Genomic DNA, 17,100 nt, shown 5'->3' with positions numbered 1-17,100 from the left:
GTGATTAGCCAAGCGATTTATAACATCTTAAGGCTCGTCATATGGCAGATTCTCAAAACATAAAATCATAAAATTTACGGTTAGGCTGACTCCAATATCACCCCAATGTGTACCATCGTAAATCAATATCAAATACACAAGTAATTCGGGGGTCAGGAATTATACTAGAGTAACCATTTTTGGGGGATGAATCTCTCTCTCTCTCTCTCTCTCTCTCTCTCTCTCTCTCTCTCTCTCAAATGAAAAGAGAATATATACACAAATGTTTATGGCACGCCAAATTCACAAAAATGAGCTAAAAATAGTTTCACAGTTTAACTAGGTTTATCGACTGTAAACTATAGTTTACGGACCGTAACTGTGAAACTAAGTTTAGCTCATTTTTTTGTGAAATTGGCCTTACCATATATGTTATTGTAAAGCCAAAACTGTACTGTGTTAGGTATAGGTGCACCTATAAAAGTCTATCTAATACTCTAGAATTGTGGAAAAAAATTGTTTAATTGAGAATATTAGTATAAGATGTAATTATTTAAGAGTGTATGTATCGTATTACCCTTGCCTAGCGGTAGTACCGTAACGTCAACATATTCTCTTCTTCAAATCGCTGTTACTGCATAATGACATAATGCAGAACAATGGAAACGTTTAACATCTTGTGCCATTACAAATTTCTAAATTGATTTTTCACATTATATGTAGGTAATAAAATTGTACACAATGTCTGCTGTGAATAAAATCATCAGTCTGTGATGTGATTAATCTTGTCTTGTTTATAAAATCCATGTATAACACATGGTATTTTTAATCCCTTTACTGCATTTATATTACTTCTACACAAGCCTAATACATTAAATGAAACGTGCACACCACTGAATTCTGGCACTTGTCCCCACTGATTTAATATTTTGTATCTAGATCTTTCACATGCTGTAGGCGAAGTTTATGGGGACGTAATTGTGAGGACAGTTTTTGTCCTCATAGTGCACATCCTGTCCTCACAACTTCCTTCAAATGGTCAAAAACTGTCCTCACTTTACTCTCCCTCTCACTACCAGGTCACTGTTGCGTTGCGACAGGGGATCAAATGTTTCACTGTTGGGGATCCAATACACTAATGCCAGGACAATACAAATACTTGAAACAATGCTTGTCAGTTCAATTGTACTTAGGAAGATTAATTCATCTGCTTAGAATAATTTATGATATTATGATACTCTTTGTTCATATATTATAAAAGACCGAGTGTCTTTAGACTGGTTCAATTACTAAGTTGTTCAAAATGTCCAAAAAGAATTGGTTAATTTAGACAAATGTATTTAGCATGCATGAAAAGAGGTTTTGTTTAGCTGATTAAGTACAAATGTATACATGTGCTCTCCTGTGTGATGTTCATATATATAGATGTATCATATAGTGTTCTTCTGTTTCTGATGAGTCGTTTGACTCAAGGATAATATAAAGAACTTGACCTTGAAATCATTCCAGTTTAACTCGTATGCCTAATAGAAAATATTATATTCTAAAATCCATGTAATCAGGGGGCGGATCCAGGAATTGCGGTTACGGGAGGGGGCACTTTATGAGGCAGGGGGTCTGGGGGCCGCCTTGAGGCCCCAGGAAGCTCTTGGATTTTACAAATTGATTTACCTACACCTTTCTCTTTCTGTTTAGCAGCTTTACATGCTTTACAGCATGTATTGATTGATTTATATGATGATAAAATTGAATTATCAGGCATCGACTCAAAAGTGCAAGCGAGATGTTTATCAATTTTCTCACAATCAGTTTAAAAGGTAATTCCACCCCTCTAGAATTATAGGTTCAATCTTATACTTGATTGTTGATTCTTCGAATGATATATATTAGTAACAAATAAAAATGATAAAATAAATATGTTGCGGTATTAATAAAAAAATATATCAATTAGCACAATATACCTTATTAAAAAAAAAAAAACTGGTTGTAACGATATAATAGTATTTATAACAATACAACAACATAAACTGTTTCTTTAAAAAATATACAAAATGTTTGTGAAAAATAAAGGAAATCTATTGCATAATGGGCATGATAAATAATTCAATGAAAACAGAGTTATTGCTCTTGGATTCAATATTTTGAAACATATAATTGATTACTTCGACTTTTGCAATATTTTATGATAAACAAGATTTTTTTACATTAACTATTGAAAATAGAATGTTCCTTTCATGCATAAATCTTATTAAAATCTTTGCAAAATCTTATGACGTCACAGGAGGGTGGAAATACCTTAATATGTATGAAGGTACATGTATATGAACTCTGGAAAAAGACTTTTTTTTAGGGGGGTGCTTATTTCCCAATTATAACAGTATGATCAGCATCCATTGCAAATCCACAATTCTAGACTTACACATCATTTGTACAAACCAACAGTCTCGTTTTAAGTCAGCATTTAGTAAATTCTATGGTCGTTATAATGATCTAATTTGCAAACGCATAACAATAATTATTGTGAAAACCGTGTTTTACACATTGATTTTGACTACGGATTACTCCGTTTACCCGATCGAGATATGGAGCTCACGATGGGTGTGACCGGTCGACAGGTGATGCTTACTCCTCCTAGACACCTGGTCCCACCTCGGTTATGTCTAGGGGAGTGTTTACCCAACTCTTAATTTTGTATTCTGAATAGGAGTTACAAGAATGTGTGAGGTTAATCCCTGTTCGTTATCTTCACCTTTTCACCTTAAAGAAATGTCTTGCACTCTGTAATTACAATAATCAGCAGATACCAAAACAAAATACGTTCTTTTTTTTAAAAAATTAATTTATGTGAATTGTATATTTGCAAAATACATGTGTGTTGATTAGTAACAATATTGTTGTCAATGTCAACAAACAATGAAACACTGCACTGCATTATTTAACTAACAAGTACGGAATAGTCACATAATCACAAATCCCGAAGGTAGGGGCCGAAGTCTTCAATGAAATCACCAGAGCACTGCGTGGGGATCAAAAAGTCCGCAATCGACTCCAAAGCTGACAAATTATGGCTCTCAGCAGGTGAGACAGCGCCAAACTCCTCAGATGGTATGAAATCCATGACGTCATCTGGTTCCAAAATAGACTGCAGTTCATCAACACCAGCAAAAATATCACTGAGGGAGAGTTCCGGTTCTATAGGAGAACAGGGCGCATCCAGGGAAACGATGCTGGCGTCTGAAAGAATGCGCGTGGAATGCCCGAAATCATGGATATCGTGAGATGATGATGCATCGGAATCCCCTCGGAATTTTTCCATGGATGAGCAGCTAATGCTCACCTCATGAACTGAATCACGTGACAGAAAATCGCTATCTTCATTTGTAGAATCGAAAACACTGCAAAAGGAATCGCACGTGGTGTTGTGATTGTCACGTGGAGCTGAGACATCTACGACCGATCGCTGCTTAGCGGATCTTGGAGACATGCTGAGAATTCGGTCAATTCCAAAACTAAGTCCAGAAGACTTAACTTGGGGAGGCTGAGCTCTAGTTGAGGTAAAAATAGACGAGGGGACACATGTAGGCATGGTCACAACACTGAGTCCAGCGGGCACGGTCCCAACACTGAGTCCAGCAGGCATGGTCCCAACACTGAGTCCAGAAGGCACGGTCCCAACACTGAGTCCAGCAGGCACGGTCCCAACTCTGAGTCCAGCAGGCACGGTCCCAACACTGAGTCCAGCAGGCACGGTCCCAACACTGAGTCCAGCAGGCACGGTCCCAACACTGAGTCCAACAGGCACGGTCCTAACACTGAGTCCAGCAGGCACGGTCCCAACACTGAGTCCAGCAGGCATGGTCCCAACACTGAGTCCAGCAGGCACGGTCCCAACACTAAGTCCAGCAGACACGGCCCCTACACTAAGTCCAGTAGACACGGTCCCAACACTAAGTCCGGTAGGCACATTTTTGGAAGGCTGGATACTACACGGGGTGACACACGAAGGCACAACCTCGGGAAGCTCGATTTCGGGCAAACACAGGTACTGATGAAGACGATTGGGCCAGTTGTCAAACGTTTCCTTGCGTGTCGTCTGCTTCCGGAATGACGTGTTCGGTACCAAAGAGATATCGACGCTCCATTGTTTTTTCCTAGAACTGTTTGGGTGGTCCGACTTGATGAAGTGGTCGTACTTCCGGAGAGCGTTACGGACTTTATCGTACCAAACCTTGTCGTTGCCGTCATACAGTTGAAACATGGACTCCAGAGCACTGCAGATCTCGGTCAAGGTCAGGGCCTTCCTGGGGGAATACCATATGGCGTAAATGATCATGGAAGACATGGTGTATGGAGGAAAAGAGCTACCTCTGCTGGACATTTTGTCTGAAAATGAGATCGAAAGATGAGTACTAGTACTGTACCTAATACTTACGTACGTGGACTATTGAGGTACTAGTTTGATTCATTGTTATTTTACAACTGCTGATCATAAAGCTAGAAATACATTTTTGTCATGGTCCCTTTAAAATTCTCTTTAGTTCAATTGAGCTGAAATTTCGTTGCAGATACTGTCATATGTTTCTATGATATAGATGGGTTTTTCTGTGTATGATAGTAACAAGCCTATACATGTACGTACAACGAAACAGTTTAATGGAGAACAGGACTACATTTGATTAGCAAACTAATATGAAAGTATTTCTCATTTGTATACATGTAGCGTATATTTCATGTAAAACGGCAGTTCCCGTGGAAAAATGATTCAAACGCCTTGCTATATTATGGTATTCTCTTAAGGGTTAACCCGATGTATAAAAAAAAATTACAGAGCTCAATTGGTGCATCTGTTTATGCGAAAGTCACCACTTAAAGGTTTCAAAAACATCATCTAAGTAGTGTACAATTGGACAATTTTCGGCTCTGTGTGCAGAAAAAATGTAACATATGAAAGGTGAAGATAACGAACTGCAATCAATCTCATAACTCCCATAAGCAATGCAAAATAGGGAGTTGGATAAACCAGATGTGGATCAAGTGCCTAGGAGGAGTACGCAACCCCTGTCGACCGATCAAACCGCCATAAGCCCTATATCTTGATCAGGTAAACGGAGTTATCCGTAGTAAAAATCAGTATGCCAAGAATGGCCTAACTATCAGTATGAAACACGCCAGACAGCATTTAATCCAATAATAGGTTGTATTTGGCAAACTATAGATTGTGATAACGACCATAGAATTTGCATAACGCTGACTCTAAACGAGGCTGTTGAAACACCTGCACCATCAACTTGTTTGTCAGCAGCCTGCTTCGATTTAAAATATTATCACACCTTAAGATCTCTGACCTCAAAATTTATCGTGACACTCTTCTTATCGAAAAAGCACATGAGCACCATTACAAGTAAAATATTTTTGGTGAAAATAATTACAATCTTTAAGCCTCTGTTCAAACTTCCTATATGAGGTCGTGAGTTCGTACCATGCTGTAACATATGAAAAGTGAAGACAACGAACTGTAATCAATCTCATAACTCCCATAAGCAATGCAAAATGGGGAAATTAAACCTAAGACGTTAAAATAAATAGTGATTGTTCCTTCTCAAACGCTTAGCATGTAGAAGTGAGAATTATGGATCTTTCGGATATGACCTTAAAAACGGAGGTCCCGTGTCGCGGCTGGCGTTGGCACGATAAAGAACCATCATTGCTACGGCCCTGAGCGCTAAGCATAGAACTTCACCTACATGTACTAGCTGGTGACGTCTCAAAAAAATTCTCGACAGGACGTAAATCAATCAATCAACCTACATATTATATATTACTGAATATCGACCTGCTGTGTGATTATTTCAAGTTGAACTTTCATTGTGTATGATGGATGTACTGACCAGAGTCGAGTAGATCAGGGTGTTGTCGGACCAGAGGATCTACGACATTTTGCCAGAAGTCGTACAAGGTGTGTATGGTACAGTATGTGAAGCAAATGGCAATTTTTTGCATCAAAATTATAGGCCTACATGTATTCTAAATCTAATCATAAAACTACATTGCCTTAATGTAAAATGGTTTACAGCTCTTTTGATGGTGAAATCATGCTTCATACATGGTGCTTAAACTAGCCATTAGAATTTTAGTGTAACGAGCCTCCGTAACCGAATACAAAACGCTAAACCAATTTCTGAAAATCCATAGTATTTACATCCCTTTTGATTTTCTATCTGAAAGATTGATTTCTATATATAACTCCCATTATTAAGTTGCACTAAATTGCACTAGCTATTCATCAATTTCTGACATAAACCAAGAAATTATAACCAATATTTGGCTGTTGTAAACTCTAAATATAAATTATAGAGAGATATCTTGTTTAGTGACAGGGCTATTGTAGAACATATTGCCAACGGATAAAACGTGTGGATGGGGGGGGGGGGGGTGTCCCGGAAAGTTACTTACAATAGAATATTATACATGTATCTTGTGGAAGGTATAATTGTGCTACTCCCTCTTAATAATGTCTATAATCCACCTACTCATTTCTGTCTTTGCAACGACATAGACCTACACTGGTGACGTCGACATACGTATCAAATTAAAATTGAAAATTTTATAATGATATTTATTGTAACCAATTTGTGGCCCCTGGGGGCATGCAATAAAGAGCAACATACAAAAGGAGAAATTGATAGTAGTTACATGTTGGCAAGAGAAAGAAATATAAACTGACTACAGAAGATTATACACTGTAGCAGATGGGGATTATCTGTAATACGGTAAGTGCTTATAGGACATGTACATGTGATTGATATACATACAATAAAGAACCTGTAATATGTACACTTGTACTAGAGCATTAACTTTATTAATCTTTTTACATTTGTTTGGTTTTTGTGTATCCGTCATCATATTAGGAGACGGATTAGATTATTACCCTGTTTTCGACTCCTTATATCAATGTATGGCTGCTATGCAACTGTTATTCTGGATATAATTTATAAATAAAATTTATCATCACATGCATTTAAATGTCTCTCTGTTCTTGTGTCATAAAAGACAACTTATCTAAAGAGGGGGGGGTGAAATATATAGAGGTCCTCTGCACATACCCTTGCGCAATCAAAAACCCAAGTCGGTCACTAATTTACAACTAAGAATAGGCATGTACTTTGCACACTACCGAAAAATGGTCACTTGTAAATGTAAAATTCTCCGTCAAAGAAATATTCGTCACTTTCGACGTTTTAGGATTCCGAGATTGTATACTAAGTATCCTTGACCGTATCATTGATTTAGAGCGTACAACCCAGAAGTGAGAGAAAGTCAAAATCGGTCCAGCAGTCTTGACGGATCTCCGGAATCGAGATGATAGGATTTTTAGCCCTGTCCGGCTTTTTTTGTTGTTGTTTTTTTTTAGGGGGGGGGGGGATACACGGATTTGTACATGGGGAAAATCCTATACTATAACTCCCCCACCTCTGGACGGGAATTCTTACCAAGACTTGTTTTTTCGAGTACTGCATACAATACATGATGATTTCATAACATAATTTACACAAAACAAAAATAGTGGACGCCCCAAAATATATCCTTGGGGTATACTTTGAAAGACTTTGTGCATTATGTAACTTAGGTAAAATATCAGACGAGTTCCACTTTATTTTAGAATGCAAATCACGCTAGATATTTAATCATCTAGTATCAGGGAAAAGGTTTTTACATCCCAGATTGTGTAATAAACCAAATATACTTATTTTGTGAGATAATGTCAAACTCAAGTTTTAAATCGTTGAAAAATCCCTGTCTCTTCAAAACTAATATTTATGATGCAGTCTGTCCTCCATAACTTATATCTCTTACTTTTTCTTTTCATTTGTTTGTAGCTATATTTTGTATATGTCTTGTATTTTCTTTTTTCTTTTTTTAATTATTATTTATTATTATCATTTTTTGTATCTCCACGATTATAATTAAGACGACTTACCATTATCTTTTATTATTTATTGTACTTAATGTACCACCGATGGATGGTGTGAGTGAAAATAAATGAACTTGAACTTGGTACACCAACATGTCTATTTATACTTAATTACAACTCATTGTATGTATAATTACAGTTTGAGGCCATTTTTAAAGTTTTACCAATTAGTTGGAAGGCCTCCATGCCAAGTCGTTACCCCCCCCCCCTCCCAAAAAAACCCGATGTACCTTCATCAATATGTAAATGAGCAGAATGATCTACCAAAACAAATGTGCATGTTTGATATTTATGATATTTATGAAATGAATTGTTCACATGAAAATGATATGTAAATGTGTTTACAAACTATTCAGTCTGTCTTGTTTTCGTCTTTCGTATCATTTGTATACATCAGCTTTGCATTTTTATATATTTTTTTTTTTTTTTTGGTCTCTATTTTATTATTATTATTTGATTGTAATTTGATTTTATCATAATTGTTTATTTACCAATGGGGACAGTTTATGAGAAAAGTAATCCGTTACAGTATATGGTTGTAATCTTTTTGCTTGATCTGATCTTATTTTATTTCCTTTTCACCGCCAAAATAAATTGCACATGTATGTAACTATAAGTTTGTCAAAAACATAAACAATAACCCGCATATCCAAAATACGTTTGCATAGACAAAATTAACCTACTTATAATGAAGAAATATCAGCCATAAAAGCCATAAAAATACTCAAGTAGTTATATCGTTTTATTCAATTTTCGGAATACGTGCTTTCTATAAAATAATTAATGCAGACCAGTGGGACATCATCATATGCAATAATCAAATTTCTTTACATGTAGTACCCCCAATAATACGTTAATTTTGTTAAATGACATAATCTTACTAATGAAATGCTTCAGTGGTTGTTCTCTGTCAAATTTTATTGTTTAGGTTATAAATTCATTATGCAAAATCTTACTGTTTAAGTTTAAATTCATTATGCAAACTTTTACTGTTTAGTTTAAAATCATTATTCAAAATTTTACTGTTTAGTTTAAATTCATTATACAAAATTTTACCGTTTAGTTTAAATTCATTATGCAAAATTTTACTGTTTAGTTTAAATTCACTATACAAAATTTTACTGTTTACTTTAAAGTCATCATACAAATTGCATTGTAATACATAAAAACTTTATGCCATCAAATCCCATAGCAAGAGTGATATTGGGATGTAATTTTATGCATAGTTTGAAAAATCTTATGTATTTATAATTTAAAAAGCCAGAGAAACAAAAATAATCTTAAACAAACTTGATATTGAAGACATAGCTCCAAAATATGGCGCATTACACTAAACTTTCATTTAATAGTTCGTTTTAACATCGAAAGAGTGATATAAGCTCTCAATTGTTTTATAGGAACCCTTTTGTGGGTGGGGGGTCCGAATGATGAAAAAAATATTCCGTCTGCAAATAAGAGATTCTAAAATTCAGACTTCATTTTTGGATCTAAAATCTATTATTTGCAAACAAAATACCTTTTTGTATCATTCCAGAATTTTTTAAAGGAAATTCATATAAAATAATAGAAAGTTTGTATCACTATTTCGATGATGAAATCATATTTCATAAGGTGTATTAACGAGTCATTCAATAAAATTTTGGTGTAATAAGCCCCATTAGAAATAAAATGATATAGCGTATGTGTTTCAATTTTTAAAATTCACATGCATGAATATTTTAAGTCAAAATAAATTAGGATAGTCTTATACTCGTAGATAAAATACAACTTACCAAAGGAAACTTGAAACTTTTCTTCTTAACAATGATGATGGAATCAATTTGATTACAACCTCAAAAAATTGTCATCTTTTATAATACTGGAGGCGCTCATTTTGTAGAATTGAGGGTAGATTTTTAACATTTTGTAAGCGTAATTCCGTTTAACCGTCTCTAAACACCCCCTTTTTGTTAATGTAATGACCCGCTCGGTGTAAAACACCCTGTTATCCAAACCTCGCCGTACAGAGTTTGTATAACGATTTGTCAACTTGGTCAATTAAGGATTTCTGATGACCCTTTAATGATCTAGGGATTCATAAAACGAATGGTATCGGTGCCAGTATGCCATGTGCCAATAGTCGGGGGGTGTTAGACATATTTGAGTCTTAGACTGTTAAAAGTACTTAAAATTTGGATCTGAAAATGGAAATTAAATTAAGTGAAAGAAAATATTAAAGATATTTAAGAATTTGTTTATATTTATCTAACTATCTATCTTTATAGATATTATTTACAGTATGTATATATTTGATTCTTTCTTAAATCTTTTAATCTTTCTTTATTTTTTTTTCTTTATTTTTTTCTTTTTATTATTATTTTTTTTTTTTTTTGTAACGACTTTGTATCGACAATAAAAATAGATTAAAAACAAATAAGATCATAATGGAAAAAATATGCTATTCTAGGGACCATATGACTAAAGTCGTGTGCACATTATACAATCATATAATGAACATGTACATGTAAAACTGTTATTTGATAATTATATTCCTTTAATGCACAAACCACATTAATCATTATCATCATTTATCATTATTTACGATCATAGAAACTTGGATATTATCATTTATTTTATTTTATTTTGTTTGCAGTTATTTTTTGATCGCTGTTAATGACAAGAGTAAATGAATTATTGTTCATCGCGTGGAAAAAAACTTTTAAGGCCTTTCGAACGAGAAATGTTGAATAGGTAGAAGAAATTGCCTGATATGCCTTCTTTTCAATATATAAATCCACCACAGGTTTTTGTTCTTCGACACGTGGTCCACTCAGTTGAAGGACACTTGCTAGGCAATGAATGGGATGCATGGGTTGTTACGTGCATTTTGACTTATTCTATTTGTACATGTAATTAGCACGACTATTAAATTTCGAAAATATGGAGAACCTGTAAAACAAAATGTCTATGATACTCAAACATTGTAATATATTGCCCTTCCCTGTATAACTATACAAATTTGTCCCACTATATTGGACATAACGGGGGTCAAAAATTTAATTCCGAGCGGTGAAATGAATTCATTTTACTGACCTACTTTATTTTTACTGATATAAATGTAAATTTAGTTTCCGTATTTATCATCATGGAAAAAAAATTGTAGCAAGTGACCATAATCGGAATGTTCTACCAGTTGAGGGGTCATGGATTGATCAATCAGCAGTTCGTAAGGTCACCACAATTGTCCTAGGACTGATAAAACAGCATCTTGTCCCAGTATCGGGGTCACAACACCTGTCGGTGATCGGATGAATCAGCAGAGAGATCATTACACCGATCCCTGGACTCAATGATTTGATGCAACATCAAACTTTAAAACATTAAAAATTCATTTATAAAATCCAGGAGTTCGTCTGCTGTTCTCCCTTACAGCCCCTATTCATTAAATTCCCGAATCCCTTTGTATGCATTATGCCCCCACTCTATGTTATGCGGATGGACATATACATTGTGTAGCGTGTGCATGTATTAGTTATATTCTCGTACCCTTTGCAATATTGTTTAAATACTAACCTATACATTTATGTACCTCGATCATGGTACCATTCATAAATGGTTTGAATGAATTGAACTGATGTCAATGGTCAGATTACCACGCCGGTCCTTGGACTGACTTTTGACAAACATTAAAATGGTCATCTACAAATTACGGAAACTATGATAGTATAGTATTTTTCAAGATTAAAAAAAAAACTGTTTTGAAACACATTCTTATTTCCACCTAGAACATTAATTGAGGGTGTTTGTTAGAAACACGTGCCTGTGGTCCACGACAGCTACTTGTTTTTTCACATTACTTTCATTGTTTTAATTTGGTGGATCTACTGCTCAAACCAAAATCTCCTGCATTTTATCATCATATTAACATGTAGTATTTTATTATACCGGTAGAAGGAAAATGTCCGAAGTTTACCAAAAGTGTAAAACGGTTACATAGATTGAAAGAGGGATGGGATAGACAGGGAATTTACACATTTCAGAGAAATTATCGCCGCAAAAAATATCACGTGGGGGGGGGGGGGGTAAGTACATGCAATATCCATAGTTCATGGGAACTAGGTAATTCTCTTATATTTATCTCTTTCTATATTACAATTTTTACAGCTAAATACAATTATCTTAATATTCACTATCATACAACAATTATGAGACATCTTTTGATTATTAGATGCACAGAAACTAACCCAGGTCCTTCACAGAATTCTAAGATATGTTCCATAATAATAGCTCATGATACTTTATGTAGCTTACTTCCTAAACTTGATGTCATTAATGCAGAGTTACCAGAGTTCGACACCATCTCTCTTTTAGAGAAACACATCTTGACAAAAGCATAGACAATAATTCATTATTAATTAATGGGTTTCATCCACCGTACCGATTCGTTCTGACAGAAGTCGAGACACCCGGCGGTGGGATAGCATTGTATGTATCTGATCAACTTGAGTTTTATGAACGTAAGGACTTGCAAACTAATGGTTTAGGAATTATATGTCTGATATACATACGTTCAACAAAAAGTTTCTTATTGGTGTATTATATAGGTCACCTAATTCATTAGCTGATCATCGGAATTATTTTTGTTCCCATATGGAAAAAGTACTAGAAAACAATTTGCCCTATATCTTATTAGAGGATTTTAATGTTATTTTTTTTATCTGAACAAAGTTCACAATTCAAGTTAATATTGCAAAAGCTTGGTCTCACAAATTTGATAAATGAGCCTACGAATTTCACTACAAACTTGGGTACATGCATAGACCTCCTCACAACCAATAATACAGGTTTAATAAACCAAAGTTTTACATCTCATCCAATCTGTAGTACTCATTCCATTACATTACTGGGGTAGAAGTTGAATTCAAGATAACTAAACAATATGCATATAAAAGGGAGATAAGGGGTTACAACAATGTCGATTATAGCAGTCTTAGGGATGAATTAGACTATGTTAACTGGGTTGAGGAAGTTTTCAATTAGCAGAACATTAATGAGGTATATGAAACTTTATAAACATATACCAAGTAAAACTATAACTGTACGTCCTAGAGATAAAGTTTTTATGAACAACCTTATAAGAAAGTTAATGAGGAAAAGAAACCGTATTCATAAAAAGCAATTAAGACTCAAAATCCTGATCATTGGGAGCAGGATCGATATCTTAGAATTAAGGTCATTGATAAAATTAGGATTTCTCGTTATAAATATAACGGTAAATTGTCGAACCAGATTGATAAATCTATACCTGCTAGAAAATGGTGGAGGATTGTTAACAAAACAATAAAAGCAAATCAATTCCATATTTAAGATATGCAGGTAAAACCCACTTACATCCTACTGATAAAGCTGATATTCTTAATGAGCACTTTGCTAGTATATCAACCTTGCATATCAAACCTGAATTACCACCGCATGGACCCGGGCCACCACTGAGCTGCACTATGGGTGATATTAACATTACAGAGCAGGAAGTGTTAGGCCAACTTCATATACTTAACATATCAAAACCACCTGGAAAATTAATTAATGGTCTAATAAATGGACTGTTGAGTTTAATCCCAGAAAAACTGTAACCCTAGATTTTAGCAGGAAAAATACAAGTCATCCTGCAGTTTCATTTGGCATAGATGAGCCAGTAATAAAAAAGGTTGAAACTCATATGCATTTAGGATTAAATTTCCAACAGGATGGTAATTGGAGAACACACATACTTAATATTCAAGCGAAAGCATGCAGTAGATTGAATATATTAAGAATGTTGAAACATACCCTTAAACGGGATTCATTGATAAAAATTTACTTTGCTTTTGTACGACCTGTATTCGAATATTCGGATATTGTTTGGAATAACTGCTTAGAAAGAGATGCCAAATTATTGGAAGATGTTCAAATTGCAGCTGCAAAAATAACAACTGGTTTAAGAATAAATTCATCAAGATCATTATTGTATGATGAACTTGGGTGGGATTCTCTAGCAACTAGAAGAAAAATAGACATACTTTTATTATTTTATAAAATAGTTAATGGACTAACACCCCAATTTTTTCATATATGAATAGCTTTATAGCTTTATTCCTTCAAGTATAAAACTATGGAATGACTTATCTCTTGAAATTAGACGTCTTTCAACATTATCAGCATTTAAGACAGCATTAAAAAAAAATCTATTGCCGAAAACCTATGACATATTATAATTATGGAAATCGAAAAGCAAATATGCTTCACTGTCAACTGCGAAATAATGCTAGCAATTTACATGCTGATCTATTTAATCATTTTCTGAGGGAAAATCAAATATGTGATCTGTGTGGAAATATTTCTGAAACTGTATTTCACTTCTTCATGAATTGTACAAAATACAATTTACAAAGACAGAAACTAATCCCAAGTTTTAGTAATTACAATTAAAGTGTAAACTACTCATTAATTCCATACAATTATAGTAGAATTGATTACAAACTGCCATGTCATAAATTACCTATGTTATTGCAATGTTCAAATTATAGATATCCTTTGTGTTACACTGTATTTATATATTCTAAAGTTTGTATGACCTTGTACTTTCTATGGAGAGGACTTATATAGTCAGTGCCTGCTGTCCAATGCTATTATGAATTATCATAAAAAGATACTGTTTAAATTAAATAGTTCAGATGCCTGTGGTTTCTAGTGCAAGCAAGTACCATCATGTTGTACATGATTTTGTTAAACAATTGTACTAAAAAGTTTTAATAAACTTAGTGTATACCACATATCACTTGTATTCTGGTATGAGAAATTTTGCTGATGTAAAAAAAATAATGAAATTTTTTCCTCACTCAGGTGATCTATTGCAATATAGTTCGTCGTCTGTCGTACGTTAACTATTCCACGGTTTTAACTTCTTGATAGGTTCCTAAATAATTCTTTCAATATTAAGTATAAAGCCTTTTTGGGATAGTTTTGAGGAACCTACATTATAAATTTCATGGCTTTCGCATTTCAGGGGCAAACGAGGTCGGGCAAACATTTCCCAAATTTGATTAATTTTCCAAGTTCTTTATTTCCAATTCAGTTATCTTAAGTGTTTGTTGTGTATTAGTAGTATATATACATATTTGGAAGTCGTCGGGAATTGGATATATATATATATATATATATATATATATATATATATATGAAAGTTTCCCGGGGTTTTTTTTCAGGCCCTTCTCGAAAGGGTGTCGAATGACATCACCTGGTTTGCCTTCAGCGCTTAATTGGCGCCCCTGTTATTTTAAGCCTGATTGCCCCTGAAATCCGAAAGCCCTGAAATCTTATTCTCGTCATAACATGCCCTCTAGCAAAATGATAAATTTCATTATCCCCGGGATTTTTATTTTTAGTTTGTTGAAACCTTGGTATGATGTAATTATATAACAATCAAGTAAAAATATACTACCGAATGTAATCATGTAAAATACTTTTGTGACTAAATATGCAGGATGGGCAAATGTATAATTTCTTTATAAATTTGTTAGGATCAGTGCCTTTATCAAACACCTTGCTAAAATATATATTTTTTTCTGTTTCTTATTGAAAAAAAAATGTTGCTCAAATTTAGATATGGATGCATGGTCGAGTAAAATAATATCGGTTAATGAATATTTGTCGTAAAGCAGAATAAGGACATGGTAGAATAAAATGGCATTCGTCTTCAGTTCGATTAAATCACATGTCTGACATTTTCTGTGAGACCTTGTTACATATGTATGTTTGAGTATCGACCCATTTCTATCAACACCTCGTGTGAAGACGTTCTAACTTTACTCATTATTGTAGCAAAGTATCAGGTAAACATTGTCTTTTAAAATAGTACTGAAGATAAAAACTATAGGGCTTCAATCTCTGTGACGGGGCCGGAATGAGCATATTGTGTTAAATGACAAAACAAAAATATGTCTAAAGCAGCAGGAAATTTACAATAATTGAATAAATGAAAATAATTCTACTTTAGACAGACATTCTTTATTTCCTCTATGGTTTAAAGATTACATCTATCAAATTAGTATTTGGTGCAATATGTTTACAATTGATAGTACTTAAACTTGAAACATAATATCAATAGGAACGCTTATATACAACCATATAAAAATGGAACACAATCAATGTTCATAGTTCATAAAATGTTCATTATTGAATCACACGCATCTAAACAAAATAACGCTACAGCAATGTCCTTATGCCCTTTATCATCACCGTGATGCCTTCCGAAACTGACAGCACGAAGTCCACTCATTCCTTTTCTGGAATGACCTCATTGTCCCTGGATGCAAGAATAGTACCGATTATTACATTTCCCGATTTGTATGTAAACTTGACATAAGTATCTACAGTCAACGAATTTACAATCATGAATATGCATGAGATGTTCGCGACTTAAATATAGGACAGGATAGTCTAGAATAAAATAATGTACAGTGTACTATATCGTTGACATTTCTTTTACAAAGTTTACACGACACTTCATCTGTTTCGTACGTAAAGAAAAAGTTGATCAATTCAAGTAATTTCCAGGTATATTATGTATGTTGAAGGGACAGTGCCTGATAAATAATTTAATTCAATACATTTTTCATTTAACAAAATAATGTACCAAACTGTTGGCCTATATAATCATTTTGTATTGCAACTTAATCAAGGTATCATTAGTTCACAGATTTTGTATACATTTGGTCGTTGAGAATATATTTTAAAAAAAAATCAAAAAAAAATCACTACATTCGAAAATAAAAATGAAATTCATCGGCTATTTGAGAAGAGAGACATGGTGCACATTGATTTTTCATGATTTAAGTTCCAGTTTCTATTTACAGGTGATGATTTATTGTACGGAATTTTACTAGTGGTTATTATTTTTTTTCCAAATATAATTTCAAATGCAGATTTATGCACAAATTTTTCATTACAAAGGTCGCTGTTCATAATTCTTTATACATATATTTTGCCGTTCTTGGAAAGTTGGTGATGAAGAAGCTGAAATCATCCCGCTTGTCATAAAGTTGGGTTGTTGGCTGACCTTTTCCAAAGTAACACCCAACACCCCCCTCCCCTAAACAATGAAAGAAAATGTTTTTAGAGTGATCTGCCCT

At 34.1% G+C, this 17,100-nt stretch overlaps 1 protein-coding gene across 1 annotated transcript; it reads right to left on the bottom strand.

Moving 5' to 3' along the window:
• Positions 1-2,800: 2,800 nt before the first annotated feature.
• LOC125653978 (forkhead box protein H1-like) lies at positions 2,801-4,533 on the bottom strand. Its single transcript, XM_048883672.2, has 2 exons — positions 3,964-4,533; positions 2,801-3,522 (listed from the first exon to the last, which is right to left on the bottom strand). The coding sequence occupies exons 1-2, from the start codon at positions 4,355-4,357 to the stop codon at positions 2,945-2,947; spliced, it is 972 nt and encodes a 323-aa protein (XP_048739629.2). The 5' UTR covers positions 4,358-4,533; the 3' UTR covers positions 2,801-2,944.
• Positions 4,534-17,100: the final 12,567 nt, after the last annotated feature.

This window comes from Ostrea edulis, chromosome 7 (genome assembly GCF_947568905.1).
Source record: "Ostrea edulis chromosome 7, xbOstEdul1.1, whole genome shotgun sequence".
Classification (NCBI taxonomy): Eukaryota; Metazoa; Mollusca; class Bivalvia; order Ostreida; family Ostreidae; genus Ostrea; species Ostrea edulis.
This window is presented reverse-complemented; position numbering and strand designations above follow the sequence as displayed.